This window comes from Bombus pyrosoma, linkage group LG1 (genome assembly GCF_014825855.1).
Source record: "Bombus pyrosoma isolate SC7728 linkage group LG1, ASM1482585v1, whole genome shotgun sequence".
Taxonomy (NCBI): Eukaryota; Metazoa; Arthropoda; class Insecta; order Hymenoptera; family Apidae; genus Bombus; species Bombus pyrosoma.
In genome coordinates, this window is record NC_057770.1 from 406,183 (window position 1) to 427,534 (window position 21,352).

The window sequence follows — 21,352 nt, forward strand, 5'->3', positions numbered from 1 at the left end:
CTTCTCCATGTATTGGAACGTGGCGCCCCCTAAGTTTATTGCAAATACATAAGTCAATTTTTTATCTAGTCACTGTTAGGAATTAGTGGAATTCATATTTTATTGAATAAATATAGTCTTATAGTTTAACTCGTTTCTCCTAGGTAAGTGGTATATCGGTTTACAATTCTTTTTACTTCTTTCTTTATCTTCGATGCAATATAAAAATGAATCTATCGGAGCATACAATCTTTTAATTCGAGAACTTCTCTGTATAAAAAGAATATAACTGCCTTCTTTTATTCGCCCGTGTTCGAATTTATTTTTAAGACGCGCTGATCGATAAGACAATGCCGAAGTTTGATTTCTTGGTATAGGAAATATGACTACGCAAGGAAACGAAATATCGATGCCTGTAAGTTCTGAAATGTCCTTAATAGGTAATCGAGTCACGTGGCAATGACACTACTAGTATAATTACAAATGCCTAACCCGTAGATTTTCATGCAGAAGGAATACAGAAATGTTCGAAGCATGTAAGACGCGATCTTTTTCTATTCATCGTGTTTCGACGTTGTTTATTCTACAAGACATCTTTCTTTCATCGATATGGTCAGTAAGTATCTATCGGGATTTCTGGGGTTTTAGAAAATATTTTTATTCTTTCTTTCTGAAGATTTATATTTATTTACAATATATATATATATATATATGATCTTTTTTAATACTTATGGTTATATGTATTTAAAGATTTCAGTCATTTTTACGTTCATCGGTTTCCGGTTACTTGAGTAGCAAATCGAAACGGCGACGAAGAATCGGTGGAGTTGATATGGCGAGGAGCTTAACTCCGGTAACCTAGCTTTATGATGTCGAATAATACTCATACAGCTAGATAACCAAAGAAAATGTCCGCGCCAAGATCTTCTTGTTGCCTGGAGCGTTGAAATACTTGCAAGTTTAGTCTTGCCAGGCAATCAAACCGTCGAGAATCGAAAATCTTCTTTGCTGCCGGCCTATTCATCCGATAATGTCGGGCCTTCTATTCTCGAGATCGTAAAAATCGGTAAACATACGGATCGATCGTTAATGGCTGTTTATACGAGCGAGCGTCTCCCTCTCGATCGAAAATCCGCTATTTCCCGGTGCAGATAATGGCATGCACGTGTCGATGGTGTCCCCACTCTGTAACAGAAAGAACGGAGAAATCGGAAACCGCTTTACAACAATCGTCCCTTTGTCGCGTAACCACGGATTGATTGATATGCGCACGGGTTTGAAAAGTGAAACACAACCGTTGACATTTCGGAGTGAAAGTTAGTCGGTAAGACGGGCCTTCGGGTAGAGGATAGCCAGAGGCTACGGCGCATATCTGGAAATTTTTCCATCGTTACCAGGCCAAAGTCATTCTCTTCCTAAAAGCATGATAATGGAAAGCACCGAATGCAGAGAAAGCGGCGGGCATACGGTCACACGGTGTAACGTTTTCGATTTGCGTTGCCCGCTTCAAGTCGTTTAAGTGAAACGTAAATGGTCGAAGAAACGAGGCGATACGGTTTTGCTGAATCGTAGAACGCGCAACACGTTATATCGTTGCGTCATAATTACATTGGCTCCGTGCATCTTGCGGTATCATCGAGTTTCCTGGTTGCCATTTCCGACTGACTGATTCACAACTTTAACAAAAGTTATATCTGCCGAACACGAATACATCCAGATACAGAGATAAACTTCAGATTCCGAGAAACATCACGTGTAAATCATAAGGCGCACGTAAAATGTGGCGAATGTTGACCGAAGTATAGACTCTATACTCGAGTCGGACGATATTCGTTAGAAAGAAAAGGAGATTCATACGTTCGATCGTTGGTTTTACCGTCGATTATTATTCCGATTGTAATCTATATTTCGTGGTCGTAGCGACGATTTTGATACCCAATGCTGTGCTTTTCATTCGGTCAGTCCACCAGTAGACCAGTACAATGTTTCGTAAGAACTACCATTTGGAGAAAGTTATGATCTCACGCTGCAGTACACGCGTGGCTGACTTCTATTTTATCATCAAGCTGTTCGGTGCTTCCCGCGCTTCTCCTCGCCTCTTTATCTGTACAACTCCTCGATCTCGATATGAAATACGGGCATGGACGTGAGTAGAGCAATAACATGAACTTCGGAAGACCACCGCCTTGCACAATGACGATCTGACACATTTGCCAATAATTTTATATTTAAATAACACGCTTATCGAATCTGATAGGCGGGGAAATACGCCAGTATTAGCCGCCTTATCGAATTTCGCAACAGATAATTTAAAAAATTACGACACGATCTTTACTCTTTTCACTTGTTCGTTGATCCGTAATTTTTGAGAATGTAAAAATACGTTTGCGAACATCAACGGTGAAATATTTGTCTGAAATGAAATCGATGGCGGTTGATGGTTCGATAGAAACGATGCCGCGAGCGAATATCGTACTTGCATCTCCGTGCACTCGTTTTATCAGAAGAGTGAAAGTGCAAAAGATCCCATTAGGAAAAGAGTAAAAGATAAAAAGAGAAAAATAAAGAAAGAAGAACCGTGGTATACTCACCTGAAAAACTGCCGGTCTATTTCTGGTTCGCTCTCGTATCGAGCGTAACAGGAAGACTGATCAGAAAGATTTAGACTCGATTCAACGATAATCCCCGACTTTCTAAAACTCAATTTTCTTTATTTTTTCTCCCTGTTGAAAGCTGCTACAGCAACAAAGGAAACTGAGATTTCTAGCCTACTTTGCCGCTGAAATGGCTTATCCAAGTTGTACAAGTCCATCGTCACGTACCTACAGCAAATATGAGTGAGTACCTATCTTTCATGATAAGCCGACCTTCGATTCGTTCCATTTGTTCGTCACGGCTTGTTGTTAGCAGCTAACCTATGTAATTGTCGTACTTTCTCGTAGGAAAAACGGCAGTGCCGAAAACCAAAATCCGTAGGAGCGATCGTAGCTCGTTACCAAAATTGCTCGTTGAGACGTGGCTAAGAATTGTGCAGTAACGAGGAAGATTTCTTGCAGGAATCGGTGACCGTTGCTCGAGGCTGAAAAATATTTTCGGTGTTGAATCTCAACGCTGGTCGGTTTAACGGTCTGATTAACAGTTTACGATTTAATTAACAATCTGGTGTCCAACCGTGGCATTGCAGGGTCTTTGCACGATACGTCTTATTGACCGTACGTTTTATCGAGAACTTTTCCGTTCCGTTTCGTTCCTGAATTCGTTGCGCAACGATCAGAGATCCTGTTCGTGGCTGTTACGCGTCGACACGCGTGTTTCCTAAATCGCTAACTTACCCCCGCAGTGAAAAATCATGACGACAGGACGTTAACAGGCCGGTGGACAGAAATTTCACGAGCTAACGTTTCGAACCCGTGTACCCGTGTGGTAAATTGGTTTCCTAACGAGGTCGGCTTCCGATGCGACTTCCAATCGTTTACGCAAACACAGCTGTACGAGTACTTGAGATAATCGGGGCTAATGTCGCTTCACTTATAGTCATTATCACTTCGAATGTAGTTATCGAGCTTGATTTAACTTCCCTGCCGCGCTGCAACGGATCCAAAGGCGCGAAAAAAAGAAGCCTCTCGACGAGAAGATTCGCGGGATTTTCCTCGTTATTTCCCAAAATATCTTTCGCGTCTCGTGATTACTCGTGATCGACGCACCTCTACGAAAGCTAGTTTCCTCTGTTTACTGTCTCTCCTGTGAAAAACAAATTCATACAACGATTATTTCGAGCCTTAAATAATGAGATTCGAGTAATGAGATTAAAAATAGAGTCGCTAAGCGTCAAAGAGGCGGACGACGTTTCGCAGATTCCGGCGGTCGAATCCTGGAACGAAGTATGAACTAGCGCTTATGTCAAGCGAAAAGTAATCTTTTTGCTTAAGTGTTTGTACTCCACAACTAATAGGAGGAAACGTCACGGTTAAATAGTACCTGTCTCGTTATTTACCTAGCAAACGGAACGGTTTAACTTGCAAATTAATTTACAGTCGCCAATTGCGTAGTTGTTTGACTTTATCTCCTAATATAACGTAGGATCGGCGAAGTTACCAAGGAAAGGATCGAAACTTTCAAATTAAAATTTTGCTGTTTTGCGAGGAACCGGTTATTCGGTGACACCCGGACCCGTTTCGTCGGTGTCACTCGCGACGAATCGAAGGATTCGTATCACCAATGTTCCATATACACGCGGTACAGTCGAACGCGGCTATGCATATGTGCGTTTTATTTCTCGGTCGCTCGCTCTACCGTGCAAATCTCGAATGCATTCGCCGGTACGTTGAAGATCGTTCGCGATACAGGCTTCCGCAATGCCATAACGCTACCGCACCGCCGCGTCGCGTCGCGTCGCGCCGATCTTTGTAGCTGTGACGCAGAAAAGATGATCTTTTTTGCTCCTTGTCGGGCATAAAAAAAAAAGAAACGATTCAAACAGGTTTGTCGAAGTGGACGCGCGAGTCACGTTCGTGAGAATCGATTGGAATTTTTTTTCGAAATAAGAGGAGAACGATCGTGGAGAGGCCGTATATTAATTAAGTCGCTTAATGGTTGATACGTTGAACGCTATAGCCGACGCGTCTGATTAATTACGCGTAACGGTTATCGGTTAAGTTATTACGTCCTCGCGCTAACACCAATTCCAAGGCGAAAACGGTTTTCAGTTAAGGCCGTCAATAAGGACTTGAAATAACTGAGCGAGGCAAATTTAAAAGTCGCCTCTGGTGATTCGAGGTAAAATTTTAAAAAAAGAAAAAAACGTTCGTTCGGTTCGAACGATTTCATTTTCGAACATCCGTGCGGACGAAATCTGAAAAGGAAGGACGATATTAGGAACGTCGCGTAAAATTTGGAGCGTATGGGGGAACAAGAGGGACGAGAGCGTTCGAACGGCGGTTATTTTTCCACGGTAGTCAGATGCAACCTGTTGCTAAGAGGCTCGAGGAAATTCGCACGCGAAACGGTGCGAATCGGCAACGAGTAGACTCGGCTCGGAGCGGCGCGAAGAATCGGGCGAGAAGAAACATCGAAGTTTTCGAGTTTAAACCGCGAAATCTCATAGATAAGAAGGGGGAAAAAATAGAGAACGGTGGAATGGCCGTTCGAGGTGAGAATAGACGATAGAAAGGAAACGGATAGCCGAGAACTAGACAGGTAAGAACGCAAACACGGCAATATTCGCCTCGACCTTGTCAGGCGATCGTGTTCACCGGCGATCAATGATTTATGCAATTTCCGTTATTAGATCTTTGGATTCCAATTGAAAGCATTTCGTGCTAATTTATCAAACTTTCTAGACTAGAATGCGTTGTCCTTGCGGAGATAATCGTTTCTTTGATCGAATCGAAGAGAATTTAATTCAAGGTAAGCTGCTCCGAAATTCAAATTTTGTTTGGAATCGAAATTTGGAGTAGGATTTAGAGGTTCGAAGATCGAATCGAACGGTGTCCGAATCGGTGACGCGGCTCTATGTCTTTCGGTACGAAAAAGAGAGGAGAGCATACCTGTTGCTCGGAGTCGAGGACACGGCCGAGTCGATACGTGAATTTTAAGTCCGCTACTGCTTGCTCCGTCTTACCAAGGGCACATAGACTCGGATCAAAAGAAGAGGAAAGAGAGGAGTCACACCTGGCGCGGTACGAGATGAGATCACTACCGCACTCACTGATCAACTGGCCCCGCGCCCCACGTCCGGGGCCGCACGCACCTTTCGCGTTACCCCTGCCCCCTCGAACTCCGGAACCTAGAGCTCGTTGCCCCCCTCGGGGTCCTTTCGGCCTGTTCAGTCCCCTCTACATCCTCTTTACCTCTTCAGCTTCGCTTCGAACGCTCATTGGTCCGTTCAAATCGACGTCGTGACGTCATCAAACCGAACTGCCGGTATACGTACGAGATTCTCTCTCGAACGAGTCTCTCTCTTCTCTTTCCTTTCCTCACCTTACCCCTCTGCTTTCTACCCCGCTCCATTTCGCTGCTTACCGCTCCACTCCCCCTCACGGACCTTCCCTTTTCTTTCGTCTCTTCTTTCCCCCGTGTGCTCTTCACTCGGTCTCTTCTTTCCTCGAGCCGACTACCTGTCCTCCTACCTATATACATCCGTCTTCTATCGTTCTCTTCTTCTCCCTCTCCTTCTTTGGTCGGTCTTCTCGTTTGGCCGGCTCTCTCGCAACTTTACCGCGGCATCCCTGTCTTTCTACCTGGTTGATTCGTTCTTTATCGTGTTGCCTCGTTTGCCTTTCCTCACGCCGGCATCTCGTTCTTCTCGTTCTCCTCGTTCCCGAATACTCTTCTGGTTTGCCGCGAGTTCACGATCCTTCCACGCGGCGCGGCGTCTCGTATATTCCCCTCTTGTCTCTATCGTTTTATAGGTATCCGTTGACCCGCGTGCCTTTTTCCCACTTTTTCTCCTCCAAGATCCTCGTCGATTCTTCGAGAGGAGGTTGCGTTTCGTTCGCCAGTGGGTCGCCCCATCGTCTCGTTTTTCTCACTTTCTTCACTGTCAGTTTGGACGCTCCAATTTCCAATTCCTCTGTTCGGCACGATGTACGACGCGACGTTCGATGCTCGAAGCCCTCTTCTTCGCTGTCTATGGCTGTCGTCGTGTCGTTGGCCGGTGCGTGTCGGCGACTCGAACCCGAACGTTCGAAGGAGCGCGGATCCATCGAGTCGAATCGTAGTTTCTTTCCTGCGGGCCGGTCGCGGCTATACCGGTCGCCGGCCGACGAGATTGTCCGCAAGAGGTTCGCCGCCGTGGTTGCCGCCACCGTCACCGCCACCGCCACCGCCACCGCCACCGCCACCGCCATCGCCACCGCCACCGCCAACGTCGTCGCCACAACGGAGCGAGAGTAGCCCGCCAGGTATATAGGGAGACAGAAAAAGGGAAAAAAGGACGCATTCCAACGGCTATAGTCGGTCCATAACGATTCCTATACGTTGAGAGTGCGCAACGAACAACCAATGACCCCTCTACCGATCTCTCGCGCCTCCTCCTTTTCCCTCCTTCCCACCCTCCTTTTTCTCTTTCCTTTCACATCCTCTCCTTCTCCGTTTCTCCTCTTCCTCCTGTTCTCTCTTCTGCGTTTTGCACGTTTCCACGTGTCTCGTCTCGTCTTGTCCCTCTTTTTCTTTCCTCTGTCTTCTTTTCCCTTCTCTTCTCTCTTCTCTTCTGTCCTCGCTCACCGGTCGTTTCGCTCGCGTACCTGTCTACGTACGTTTACCTGTACGTGTGCGCCGCGTACACCGCGATCGAGGTGAAGGCTCGGCCTCGTACGTACCTCTCTACGTAGCCGGTCTGTCCTCTCGTTTTTCGAAGAAAATTCACGACGTCACCACAATGATCGCCGACGAGTCGAATATTTCTCGAACGCCCGAACCACCTCTGTTACTTGGCCCTTCTCGAATATCCTCAACGAGCTCCTCGGCATTGCGCTTCCTTTGCCAATCCGATCGATGCAACGTTCGGTGCCTTCGCGTCGACCATCTATCCCAAGCCCGACCCTACCTACCTGCAATTACACGACCTCGTCGAGAAGAATTCGTCGGCGTTTTCTTCGTTCCGTTTGCTCACGAGGAAACTTTTCGTCGGCTTCTGTCGAATCTATTAGCAATGGAACACGAGAATTCGTGGGGACGATCCAGCAGCGCACCTGGCGTGGGAATCTCCGCGTGCCTCGGCGATACGCGTTTTTTCTCGATTTCTCGGCAAAATTTCATAACAGAATAAATCGTTGCGCTTTTATCTCGGACACGGTTGCTTATTACCTCCGGTATTCTCGAGCGACGAATTCTTTCTCGAACGCGGGATCTAATAACTCGTTTCGAGGTGCGATAGCTACTTGGCCGTCCGATACTTTAACCCGGATGCGTTGCTCTTGCCGCAGAAAAATTGCCACTCGCAACGTCCATCGTCTGCTCGTCGCCATCCGCGTGTCTTACTTACTAATTGGCGGTACGTGACGTCGAATGTAAAATATATTTTCAGTCTCGAGTTTAAATCACACATTAAGCGTGGCGTGCCACGAAAACGACGGCTATTTCGGCCACGGCTCGACGCTCGTTGTTCCAAGGCAATCGCTTTTCTTTTTTTTTACACGACTGTTTAGTTGGTTGGAGAATAAGGGCCCGCTAAGAGTAACCCTAAAAATAATTAGTTTCGCAGGGAAGATTTCTTTTCCGTCTTTTTCTTTCGTTCAGACGCCTTTTACGTTCAAACGCATTTATGCACCCCAAAGATACGCCTGCTTGAACGATGTAGAATCGGTTCCGCTGTCTGAAAGTACGTCCTGGGAAGTTCCGCGACTACTACACGTGTCATCCATTTTCAGTTTGTGGGAAAGGCAGCGCCGTGACGGAAGGCATGTGCACGAGCGGTTTGATGTACAATTGCAATTTCAACGTTGCCAAAGGTCACAGGATGAAGGATCGATGGTTCGCGATTCTCGAAAATAATTTGGTCGTAGCGAATAACAGCGAAGCGCTTCGTTATTCACGCTTCGTAGCCGCGAGCGTGGCACTTAATTTGCTTCTCGATTCTTCGATTCGACAGACGCAAGCTAACGATTTTCTTTTCTCGAAAATAAATTCGTTCTTTATTCGGTTGAAACAGCAGGAAACAAAGAACCGGCGAACTTTCGGACCCCAACTTATTCTTGGAATGTTATTGCAACGTTAAGCCGTACGTGACGCTTACGTGAATGAAATTTTGCATGCGTATCGCTTTGCCCTGGAGTGGCAGGACCTCGAAGGTCGAATTCGATATTGCTTTTTCGGCTTGTACCACAAATTTACAACGGCAAATGGACGACATGTACCGCAAGAATACTTGCGTTTCTTTCCTCTTTTTTATCAAGCATCCTCTGTTCCATGCAGGCACGAGATTATCGATGGAAAATCCAGGATACGGTCGACCATTTCTAGATCCGACAACTGGAGAGAACAGAGAAACAAGGGAACGAATTGTGCCTGAGGATCCTCGAACGTACATGGAAAATCTGTTTAGGTACTACAATTTGTGACAAAGAATTTTCTCGCTCGATGGCTGCTTCTGAACCTTAACCGAGAACGGTGGTCGGTCAAGGACGATTTTTATTGTTCGTTTCGAAGAAGGATCCTTCGGGAGGATCGGTACTGTTATATCCCTGTTCTGGTAACTCACCTGCGTCTGTCCAGGTATAAAGCTGATTCCGCCCTGCGTACAAGCGTTGGCGTCACGAGCTGACGCCCTTCGACTTCCGCCGGATGTACGTCGTCCTTGCGTTTCTCCCTGTTTTCCTTGTATACACCTGACTTTTTATTACTTAAATCAGCCACTGCTACGCGTCGAATCGTCGATCGGCCATCGAATCTCGTAAGATGAGGAACGATCTCGTTCGTCGAACGATTTCGAAACTGTTCGAAAGTAAAGAAAAATCACACTTTCCTTGCATGGCGCGTCCAATTATTACATTGAGAATACACGCGTATACGTATACGTGCGAAATATACGAAGGCACATGGAAAATAAAACGCTCTGAAAATCGTGAAATCGAGGTTCTCATTCGCATTCGTTACGATTACGCGGAAGAATGTGAAACGATTTACGCGGTGGCCATGCGCTACTACCAATGAAAGCAATTTGAATAGACGTAAAGCCGTTAATCGATTAGGCGTGCAGTTCACGAAATCGTAATCGTAACAAGAAGCGAAATACGTTCCTTACGTTCGAAGATCTTTTCATGAATTTTTGATCGCTTTTGGTTGCCGTTAATCGTGGCCATTGTGCGCGATAAACGACATAAAGAGAAGAATATAAAATCGTCGATCGCGCGCAGATAGAAACGTTTTTCTCTGCGTTCGAAGAGATTTGTTCGACGGAAACCGCCGTAAAGCTCGAACCGTTGGCACGATGAACGACCGTTACCGAGAGAAGACTATAGAAATCGGTTCGCACCTGCCTGGTCCGGTAAAAAGAAAAACCTACCCAGAACCCCCGTGAGCCCCGAGGTCCAAGGTAAGTTTATGGATGTCTCGCCCCTTATTCGTGACGGCCCCGACACAGGTTTCGGGTTTAGAGAGATTTCCGACGCTCCTGTGTTTTCTTATAGGGTTGCCGCTGTCGCATCTTTCCCTCCGTGCCAATTCCTTCCTTCAATAATAATAATCCCTGCCTATTCCACAAATATTTCGCATTTTGCGTTTGAGGTTCACCTTCATCTTCATTGGATTGCTGTACGAAAAATTACACTGCCAGCTATCGCGTACCGCGCGTACAGCTCGAAGATTTTAAGACGACGAAGCTGGCAACGACAGATTACGGCCGAAGGAACGGATGAAACATCGACGATAAAGTCGATTTCGAACGGTACCCTATGTAGAAGATGTCACGGTTATCCAGAGGGAAGATTCGTACCCTCTGCTGCGAGACGCTGCTTGATACTTTGCCAATGGCTGTACCATTACGACGAATCTAATCTTTTATTTTTGCAGAATCGTTCCATTCGTTACGCGACTCGGTCGAAGCTTTAAGAAAGATCGTTCGAGTCCTTCTGTTTCCTCCATCTTCCTCCAGTTATCGTTGCCTATCTTGTACGCGTGTATTTGGAAATGTATCTTCGACTCGATCGACCAATCTCTAAAACTCGTTTCGATCCTACCGAAAGAAGATCACGCGGTTTCAGTGAATAAACGCGTTGGTGGTTTCACAAGAGCATTCGGCCTAACGTTTTCTAAGCGATACCGTTTCACATTTCCATACGATTAGGAATCTGAAAGGCTAATCCCCCAGGTTAACAGCTTCATTCCGTCCAGAGTTAACGATCTTCGAAACATCGCGGTCGATCGAATTTTACGATGCGTTCGAGACGACGCGTTTCCGTACAACACGGGAGAAAGCGTAGGCAACGATTCTTACGTCGAAGTGAAACGAACGTTGCTTCCATCGAGACAAGAAAGATTCGATCGATCGGAGCTCGATTCGACGTTGACGGAAGATACGCGAAAGAAGGTCGCGTTGCCGAGAAATCGACATTGCGGTTGCGGGTCTGGAAGTATCGAAGTCTCCGAACGACTAGATACGCGACGAACATCTTACGTCTCTTACGCCTTATGGCGATCGATCTTGCAATTGTAATTTCCTAGGACGTTTCAGCTTAGTAGAACTCCTCCCACGAGGATAGCAAAAGTTTCAAGTTTCCATAGGACTTCCAGAGCGTTCGACGGTTGGTAAGTCGAGTCGGAAAGAACAAATGGCGAACGTGTAGGAAGTCGGCAACGGCAGAAGCAAGAGAATCTCGGTTGATTGTGACGGTGAAACGTGCCGAACGGAAGCCCGAGAGGTTCGAAGAAAAATCGAGATCGTTCGAGTAGGAGAGTTCTCCAAAGAGTTTCGAGAGTAAGCGAGGCTTCTGCCGAGAGAATGACTCGAGGCAGAACACCGATGATGTCATCGGTCGGCGGATACTCGCGCCTACGCTTTTCTCTCTACCAGTTTCACTGGCAGGGATACCGCGTGTGCTCCTTCTCGAAGCCACTCTACACGAATATCCAACCTCCACTGCCTCTATTCCCCTTTTCGCTTCTCTTCTCTTCTTTGCCGTTCCATTCGCTTCTCCGCGCTTCGTTTCTCTTCCTTCCACACCGCCTCGAGGTCCCTCTACACTTTATATTGTACGAGGACGAGGCGAGCGATATAACGTGCCGAGGACATGCTCGATTCTACCTTCATGCCAGTCTACATTGCCGGTATATACCGGTTATGCAGATGGAGCTTGGTCTGGACCCCCTCGGCAAACCCTCCAACATAAAATCTCGTCTCTTATTCTTCTTCTTCTTCTTCTTCTTCTTCTCCTCCTCCTCCTTCTTCTCTTCTTCTCTCTTCTTCTTCTTCTTCTTCTTCATCATCATCGTCGTCATCATCATTATCGTCATCGTTTTCATCATCGTCGCGTTCATCCTCGTTGTCGTGCAGTCCTCCTATTTCTTGTTCCCGGTTGTTCGTTTCCTTTCTTCCCGTCTTTCTTTTCTCCTTGTTTGCCGTTCACGTGTAAGCCGCCGCCGTCGTCGTAGTTTTCGTCTCTGTCTCACGACGAGCAACGTTGCTTTTCCTCTACGCACGATCATCCGGATATACCTACGCTCGATCGTCCCTCTTTCTCGACTTTTCTGCTCGCCCTTCGTACTTCGCTCCGTCCGAACCTCTTCCTAGACGTTAAAAACGGTTAAGGTACTACGCTATGAACGAAGATTGCACAGCTTTCTCGAAGCTATTTACAGACGGATTTTTTCCCTCAAACAGGTATTTCGCCTGATAGCTGGTGAAGCTGCTTCAGACTTGAAAATAAAGAATACCGATCGATCGACATACCTATGCAGTCTTAATGTGATTTAAGAAATTACGCGATTATTGGCAGATCGGGATATTCTTCTATTCGATGTATATATATACGTGATTGTTAAGGGGAAAATTTCAATAATTTTCTATCGTTGTTTCAACGATCCTGATAAAAGAAATAAGAAGTGAACAGACAGAGCCATTCCGCTGTCGCTATATTCAGGTGCGACATATCCTTTTTAGGAAATACAATAGCTTCGTTGATCGCGAGCAAGTCAACTTCGCGGTTGAAAGAACGGCGATTAAATCGCCGCCATCTACCGTCACCCGTACTCTTACCAGTGCCTCGTTAAATCGACACGACTGTCCCATTCTTCTTGCGGACCCATTACTTTTCGCATATTCCTTGAAAAGAAATCACAGTTGGACGGAGCAATTAAAAGACACCGCTCGTCGCGTTCTTTGCTTCTGGTTTATCGAGATTAATCCCTACCCAATTTTTGTCGCGTGAATCGACGCACGCATAACGCGTTGCTAGCTTAGCGTTAAAAAGGCGACAGCACGCCTGAATTCACGATAGCGTTTCATTTCGAAGGGACAGAGAGTTCCGCGTCGATCGATCGACGAAAGGAACGCGCTGTTACACACGGTCGCGGCGTAGAAATCTTTCCTCGAATTCTCGACGTTAACCAAAAGAAGTTGTAGCGAACGATCGAATATCGATCATTGTCCTCTCTAACAGACGCGAAACTACATTTTCTGACGGCGTTGTCGTCATAATGTCACAGCGACCGCAATTATTCGGCGCAACAGATCCCTTGCCTTAAGTGGCAGCGGATAATTCATCGCTTTCGATTTAACCGGCGCAATAGTCAAGTTGGATTATCACGACAACGAGCGACAACGTTAACCAGTCCTCCGTTTCGTAATCTCTCGAAGCAAACGACTATGGGAGCACTTACGTGTCTACAGGATGACAATGTGTACGAGAACTTTCAAGCGGCTGAATGGCAAGAATAATTCGGCGTTTTTTCGCCTGCGTTCAATGGTAATTCGGAAATAAATGAGAGAAGAAATCGTCGTACTTGACGACAGCTGTCGAAAATAACGAGATCGAAGGTAAAGAATGAGGAAACAAACTGCATAGGAAAAAGAAGAAATATCAAAAACTGGTGCCTCATGCGCACGAATGTTCTCGGTTTATTTGTTGATACGAAAAACGTGAGTTATTGTGCAAATAATTGCCGCGGCTGTCTACGCTTGTCACGGCTGCTTACGAGGTGTAAGCCGTGCAGACGATTACGGCTTTGCAAACAGGAGAAGAGAAAGAGAAAAACGGTGTGCACCTTTTCACCGAAATTTCAAAGAAACTTTGAATAGCGAGTAGCGTGTATCTCCTGCCGCGAGACAACGTTATAACCAAGCTTCGACCATTAACAAATCAAACTCTTTTCCTCGCTTCGTAAATTACACGTTTCGGATACATTTTGATTTTATGTTTACACTTGTTCCTTCCTCTCCTTTTTTCTTCGTGTGCTTCTCCTTCTCCATTCGTTCTCGGCTATACCGAATCGATAGAAGGAAGCCGTACGTTTATCTGCCAAAAACGTGGAAATCACATAATATTCCACGGACGATGCGAAGGCTTTCGAATGCACGAAACGTTCGTGGAATAAATTTAGGTGGTACTTGAGCGGAAAGCTGATCCTACCGGCCACGACCAGTTGCGAAACTTCTTTGAGTACCGTCGCAAAATTTTACTCCAAGCTCTCTGTATACACCGGTTCACCGTTTCGAGCTTCGAATAAAATGAAACGTGGAATCAACCAGGCGAATCAATCGACGATCAAGAGCGAACGCAATTTCGACGATATTATCGGCACGAAGACAGTAGAAATATAGGAGAAATATAATTGCGTGTGCTTTGCGAAACTTTGCCGGGCGATCGAGCGCGTACGATTCCTGGCAAACGTTTGTGGAGAACGTTGAATCGTTAATGCGAGACGAAGGCTTACACGCAGCTAGATCGCGAACGTATTGGTTACGCATCTTTGAAGCAACTCGTCGCATTGTCAATGGATAGCCTGATAGTTTGCGGGCATTTTTATCATCTCGTTGTCCGTATGGAGAGGTAATCGTAGCGGCGAAGTTGCAATTGCCTTAAACGATTGCAACAGATCAAGATAGACCGGCGATAATATACGCGGCTCCTGTCTGGCCTACCTAAGCCCGCCTAATCGTACGTTGAAACGCATAAATCGCATTGGTTTCGCGTAAATAAATGACGGTTCGTTCCACTAGAATAGAGAATAAAACGATATCGGCTGGTTGTTGAAGCGTTTCGATATAGTGGACATGGAATATTAGGGAGCAGCAGGTACTCGAGGGAACGTCAAAAAACGGCGCTCGCCTCGATTACAAATCTCACGGCGAAGATGTCCGAAGATAGCGAAAGAATATTCGAGCACCCCAATGGGGCCCATTAGGATCCAAAGGTAGTTGGGCCAGTCCTCCATCTGACTGTCCTTCTTTCTCTCTTATTCTCGATGAATCCATGGTAGAGGAGGCGGGGGATGGTTGGCCGGTCAAGCCACATTCCGTTGGCCAACCGGCTCCTTGGAACCCTTCCTCCCCCTCTTTGGTAGACGGTTCTCTATATACAAGCTCTCGCCTTCTTATGCACCACTACGATATGTGCCCACAAGACCGCCAATATTATTTCGACTAGACAGCGGTCGACTCGACGCAACCTTGTCAGAGAGCAATGCATAGGTATCTGCTTTCACGGAGTGAAACGTTACTGGGAAGAAAACCTCAAAGGTCGAGTTTAACGCGCATACTGCGTGTTTGCTCGACGCGCTACTCTCCAACTTGTAATTTTCGAAAAACACGAGCAACGCGTCCTCTCCTTCGCGATTCCTCTCTTTTTCTTCTATCCTTTACGTCAATTCCATTCGATCCGATTCGTTCGCGAACGCCAGTTCATCCTTCTCGTCTCTCTTCTTCTCCATCTATCCTATTATTCTATATCATATACCGTATACGATACTTTTCCCGCGCGATACGTAACATTCGACGAACATTGACGTAGTAACGTTCGAACATCGACTACATTCGATCACCAACGAAGATCAAGCACTCCAAGTTTCATTATTCGAATACAACATACGTTACCGGTGAATGGCTCGTAGTTCTTTGTACTTCGATCGTTTGAATCATTTAAAACTCCATCGTCGATTAAAAACATCGAAACGAGCATACATGTACGTTCGGAATACATGAACGAAAGTCGGATCCCGGAATCATGAAAGTATATTTCGAGCAAACGATGTCACCGTGGCGATCGTGAGGTCGAGGTCCCGAGGAAGGTTCGAGAGATCTCCGGCGAGAGAACTCGCCCACGTAGGGTGCCGTAAAAGTTTGGTTCGAATCTGCCCTCCACCAACCGCCTTCGTCGCTATCATCCTCCAACCGTTTTCCCCTCTTCTTCCGTTACTACTCTTAGCTTCTCTTTCGTCTTCTTCGGTTTCTCTCCCTTTTGTCATTCGTCTGCGCTCGCCACCCGCGATCTTTGCCTTTTCTCTCGTTCCTGTTTTCCTTGACTTTTTATCCCGCTTTTATCTCGATCTCTTCCTCTTCACGGTTGCTCTCCAAAACGCCGTCGACTCACGATCTCGTGGAGACGCACCGCGTCGCATAGCGTCGACCAGGCTCAGCAGTATACCTATACGGATAGCTTGGTATGGAAGGTGGTTCGCTGAGATGTTTAAGGGGAAGACTCTCCCAAGAGCGGTGATCTTCTGCCGAGCGCAAGAGCGAGATGAGTCGAAGAGATGAGGAAGGGGGCTCGCGCGCAGAGGGTGTCGACGGTGGACCCAGGAGGCAAGGGGGCCTCCTCGGACCTCGAGGGCCTGTGGACGAGCCAGCAAGAAGAACGGTAGGGATGCGAGCGGGGAAGAGAGAAGGATGAGAAGTGACCGGATGGCCTTGGTCCCAAGACTTGGTTAGTTACCGCGCGGCCGACTATAACTGGTCGAGAACTTCGTAACACACAGGGCGGTATCTCCGACTTCGACCGCTTTTTAAGACCACGGGCCACGGTACCGCGCAATGCCACATCACAAATACCAACTAGCCCCTAAAACACCAACGACGATACCGGACAACCTGATCATTTTTATGGACGATCGCTTGTAACATTTTTTTTTTTTTCATTCTCTGGACGACTTTCTTCGATCGCGCTTTACAGTGACACGCGAAAATCATAGGCTTTTACCCTTTCTTTTCTTCCTCCCATTTTTCTTGGTTCTTCGCTCAAAACACCGGCGTCTTGTCTACGTCGCGTTGCAGTACTTTCCGACTATTCACAGTGGTTTGCTGAAAACAGGAACACCACGCTACGATAACGCTATCGAACAGGCAACGTTCCAACTATATTTTTGAAATATCCGGTTTTTCCTTTTTTTCTTTTCAGCTGGTTTCCTTCCATCTGTTCTTTGTTATACGTGAAATTGATTTATACATCTTTGTAAAGGATACGGAACGTTATTGGAGACTTGACTTACAGAGTTACAGGAGGTTCCTGTCTGGAGTGAAAATGAATGGCCTGGTTATTTAGCCAGCATTGCTCGTTATTGCTCAACAGGGGCAACTTATGGGGCCGTATAAGAAAGTATATCTGTGACTGGCAAGAAACTATATGGTAGCGCTTCACTAAGCGCGTACAGATTCACGGAGCTAATAATTATACTTGGTGAGTTTGCAAAACTTATTGCCCGTGGTACTGGCAGCACATAAAGTATCAAAAATGTACCGTCTATGTTTTTCAAACGCGCTAAACATCTCGATATCTGAAATTCGCAGACAAAGTAATTTTGTAATATATATATATATATATGTATATAGCAAGAATGAAGAGAGTAAATAAACGTATGTGTTTTTATTGACTGGCAGTAAATTTTATTAATTTTCGACAGCGATGAGAATTAAATTCTTATATGGAAAGTTGCCATGAAATCTGAGGCTCTCGTTACGACATGTTCAAACTCTAGATAGGATAAAACACCGTCACCGTCGATGTCGCTTTCTTCCAAAACTTTTCGACACACTGTGGCCACTTCGTCGGTATTCAGACCATCTTGAACCAACTGCCGACAGGTTCGTTCTAAATCATTCAATCCCAATACCCCATCTTCGTCAAAATCTGTTCGCAAAAAATTATAAAATGTTACCACGATTCGTATAAATTTCTGTTCGAATGTCGCGTCATCGCGAAAATGACAGAGAATATTATGTTCGAATCGTTTGGATTACAACGTAGTATATAATTAATCGTGTATGCTAGAAAATCGATAGTTCTTTCGTGCAAATGATTCTCTTGTGCAACGCCAATGTCGTGTCTAGACAACGTATATACTTCTGATTCAATAGCATAGTTATAGGTACATCAAGACACGACCTCGAATATTTCTCACGATCCATCCAACTGTCTGATTCACATGGTGATTCGTACCGTAAATCTTAAAAGCGTAGAACACCTTCAAGTCCCTGGGTGCGTGTTCCGAAAAAACCGACATCATCTCAAGGAACTCCTCGAAGCAGATTCCTTCGTTTGAAACGTCGGACATTGACAATCCCGAGTTCTGGCATTTTGCGAACACCTCTGAAATTCGTTGTCTAAACGGATTTTCCTGAAACATGATCAACTGTAACTGTTCGTCACGCACCGCGACGAGAACTTGGCGCTCACGTGTGAAAAGAATTTTAACATTGAACTAGGACAGAAAGATTAATCTAAGAACCTTTAATTCTGGTATGCGTGTCAAGCAAGATAGTGGTATACGAAGTGTCGATGCCTGTTGAGGCGTCATGGATCGTGGAACTGCCCCAGGGTCTCCCATGTCCCGAAACCGTTTATATATTCTAAAAAGGTATCGATGTACAAAAGAAGGATCGATAATTGTGTATACAGATCGTGCATGCAGTACCTTAAGATTTCTTTTCGGGTAAAGAACGTGCAATCTTGATAATCTTCTAATTGTTCCTCGGTGAACGTAGCTACTTTGTTTCCCATTTTATTTAATAGTAACAATGCTCGACACAAATACAACTGTTAATCTATCGGTTATACCGGTGTGTTTCATTTACCAGTCAGAGCTTACAACTGAGTTTTCGCACTTCCAATGTTCAATACGAAATCTAATAATCAGGGTGTGTCTTGCCGCTCCCACTTTTAAGGACGTTTCACTCAATAATTTACGGGGAAAAAGGTCGAATTTTCCATATGTTTACTTCTCTCGTAAGTCCTACTAATTTTTTTCCCTCGCGAGACTTTTAATCGAATAGTCAACATTGCGTAATGGAAATAGCAGGGAGTTAAAATGACAAATCTTTTACAAATGAAAAATTGTATTGTGATAGAAGAATATGAAGTTAACCGTCGATAAAATTGACACTATTTACATGTAATGATCTTCGTAATTTTCCTTGCAATCGAGCAAGTGATTGAGGCATTCGTTAAACTCGTCCTCTTCCAATCCAGAGTCTGTGAATGCATGAAATTTCTTTATGCTTTTTATTTTGCTCAGTTGATCATGTAAAGATTCATACATTGAACTAAGACTGTTTCCGCTATGTAAACCAGCCATAACAGGAACGGACTGAACATCTAAAAATAAAAATTGATAAATACTTGATACAAGTCGTACATTTATAGTGATTCTAAAAAAATAAGGAATGGAACGATTTAAATGACTGTAATTCAGAAACACACCTGTTCCTACAGGCCACCCAATAACGTCCCCGGTTTCAGTAATATTGTTATTGAAAATTTTTGGATATGGAGGTTTTATGCTCAGTGGTGATGAAATGTTTGATAAATAAGTTGCTGATGCATGACAAGTGCATGCTAAATAAAGCATCATCATTTCGTGTACAGTAGAGCATCTATATGCTGGTTTTGACATTTGTTTCATTGCATCAGAAATAGGTCGTTTTAATCTTTCTTCGGAAATTCCACGTAATACTATGCTTTGCATATTTTTATCCATTGGTATGTCACAATTTGGTGTCAAACTTGTCCATAATGGTCCTTCAAGTTCGTCCAGGACGTCAATCAAATCTGCTTTAGCGGTCATCGGGAACGGTAAAGTTAGGCTTGTCGCGACTGCCTTCCGACCCAGTTTATTGAGATCCGCACATAAATCGGATAAAACTACGTTTGGATATTCTCTTCGCCTGTATCTAATGGTTAATGTGTCCAATGCAGTAGCTAAAAGTGCACTGCTATGATACTTTACTTCAGAATTGTACGTCAAATGATTAAATATACGCGGTTCTCCAATTTGTGGCCAAGCTGTTTCTCCGCAACATAGTGGACTAAATAATGAAGCATATTCTCCTACATGTTGCCAGCATAAAGCTGTATTGAGTATTTTAATCACGTTGGATGTAGAAGGTTCAGTCTTCTTACTGTCTATACATGGAAATGACACAATACTTTTCCCATATTCATCTCTTAGGTGTTGTATACATGATGCCCCAATTCCAGCAAAACAATCCATAGAATCTAGAATTATCTACATTTCAAAATATTATCAATATTGCAGAATAATATAAAAACTATGTATATAAATATAAATGACCACATGCCTGAAATCCTTGCATTAAATCGCACTCTTCAACATAAGCTCTTATTCTTTCAGAAAAGTCGTCTGAGAATTGTTCTGTATTCCATAAATTTCTTCCATAAGTAAAGATACTAAATGGATACATCGCTCCGTCATGTTTGTGATGCTTAATGACATTCAATGTCCTGGGATGAAACCTAGGTAATAGATAATCTACCCACGAGCCGATGTTATTTTCCAAATTGGGGGGTGACGATGTTGAATTTGACGCTTCAGAAGATTCATCTAAGCTTTTAATAAATGGAGTCTTATCAACTGCTTCTTTCTTCAAGATCTGTACCTTTTTATCATCCCATAAACATTGTTGGGCTTCTTCCGACTGAGTAACATCATATAAAGTTCCTTGTTTTTTCAGATATCCAAATGCTTCTTCCAAGTCTATAAGTAGCAGTCTAGGAGTGTAAGTAACTTGTTTCTGAAAAAGAAAAAGATATTCAATTGCCCTTAATAACAAATTGTACATTCTTATAGCTTCATTCTAAAAACATATTACTGCACATTTATACCTTTAAGTTTTGACCTTCTCTGTATAGAACATCGTGATTTATTTCAGATGGATTATCAGGATCATAAGAGAAATTAGATTCCTAAAAATATTTAAACAAAAATTAAACAATTCTAATATTCTATGACTGGTATATTTCCTCTAAATACCTGTATATTCCACCAATGACTGCCGATAAAATTGGAATAATGACCTAATTGAATAGTTAATATTTCTCGAGCTGTCATCTTGTATTATGTACGTAATGTAAATTTTCATACGATGCGATGGTTACCCGCAAATTAGGTTACACCATCAAATACTACACGTGCATTATACTAGACATTTATTGTTTCTTATATTTGGGCAGACATACTAGTGACAAAACATTAGAAACGAATCCTCAAATAACAAAATACATACATACTGTATACAATTACGTATTGGTCGAAACTGTTACATATGTCATATAGCAACGCGTGACGATGAATGACAAGTAGAGCAGAGCGTAATACTGGACCGTCTCTCTGTATAGTATATGTACATTTTATGCACTCTGTACCTGTATTTGTATATACGCAGTATAGTGATGAGTAATGAGTATATTTAATATACAATAACAATAATATAAACAACAGTAAATTTTAGTGAAAGAAAAATTTAAGTTTACAATGTCATTTAAAATATGTAATTTTAGCGGACCTGTACATGAAATATTCAGTTTAGAAATAGTAGGTAATTATCGTATCAATGATGAGAGAAAATATTCTAATGATATTAAATAATTAAAAGATTTGATTATTCTGTCAACATTTTTTACATTATATACATGATTATTAGGTTAGAGCC

The 21,352-nt window shown here is 44.1% G+C and overlaps 3 protein-coding genes and 1 long non-coding RNA gene across 6 annotated transcripts in view; 1 reads left to right on the plus strand and 3 right to left on the minus strand.

The window, feature by feature from the left end:
- Window positions 1-21,352, plus strand: part of LOC122577854 (hemicentin-1-like) — a 175,623-nt gene that overhangs the window by 42,442 nt on the left and 111,829 nt on the right. The gene's annotated exons all lie outside the window — the stretch shown is intronic.
- Window positions 614-8,868, minus strand: LOC122578006. 3 transcript variants are annotated; one of them, XR_006320465.1, is made up of 4 exons: window positions 5,526-8,868; window positions 3,312-3,720; window positions 2,571-3,058; window positions 614-1,164 (listed from the first exon to the last, which is right to left on the minus strand). It is a non-coding gene; the product is annotated as an uncharacterized LOC122578006 (long non-coding RNA). The 3 variants fall into 3 exon arrangements; XR_006320464.1 differs by having other exon boundaries at window positions 2,571-2,801; window positions 2,895-3,720; XR_006320462.1 differs by having other exon boundaries at window positions 2,571-3,720.
- On the minus strand, window positions 17,268-18,573 carry LOC122577963 (calcium and integrin-binding family member 3). Its single transcript, XM_043749727.1, has 4 exons — window positions 18,319-18,573; window positions 18,133-18,253; window positions 17,844-18,021; window positions 17,268-17,534 (listed from the first exon to the last, which is right to left on the minus strand). Exons 1-4 carry the CDS (start codon window positions 18,402-18,404, stop codon window positions 17,317-17,319), a joined length of 603 nt encoding a protein of 200 aa, XP_043605662.1. The 5' UTR covers window positions 18,405-18,573; the 3' UTR covers window positions 17,268-17,316.
- On the minus strand, window positions 18,722-21,237 carry LOC122577891 (protein misato). The gene is made up of 5 exons (XM_043749598.1): window positions 20,674-21,237; window positions 20,526-20,606; window positions 19,982-20,434; window positions 19,104-19,908; window positions 18,722-18,998 (listed from the first exon to the last, which is right to left on the minus strand). The coding sequence occupies exons 1-5, from the start codon at window positions 20,749-20,751 to the stop codon at window positions 18,790-18,792; spliced, it is 1,626 nt and encodes a 541-aa protein (XP_043605533.1). The 5' UTR covers window positions 20,752-21,237; the 3' UTR covers window positions 18,722-18,789.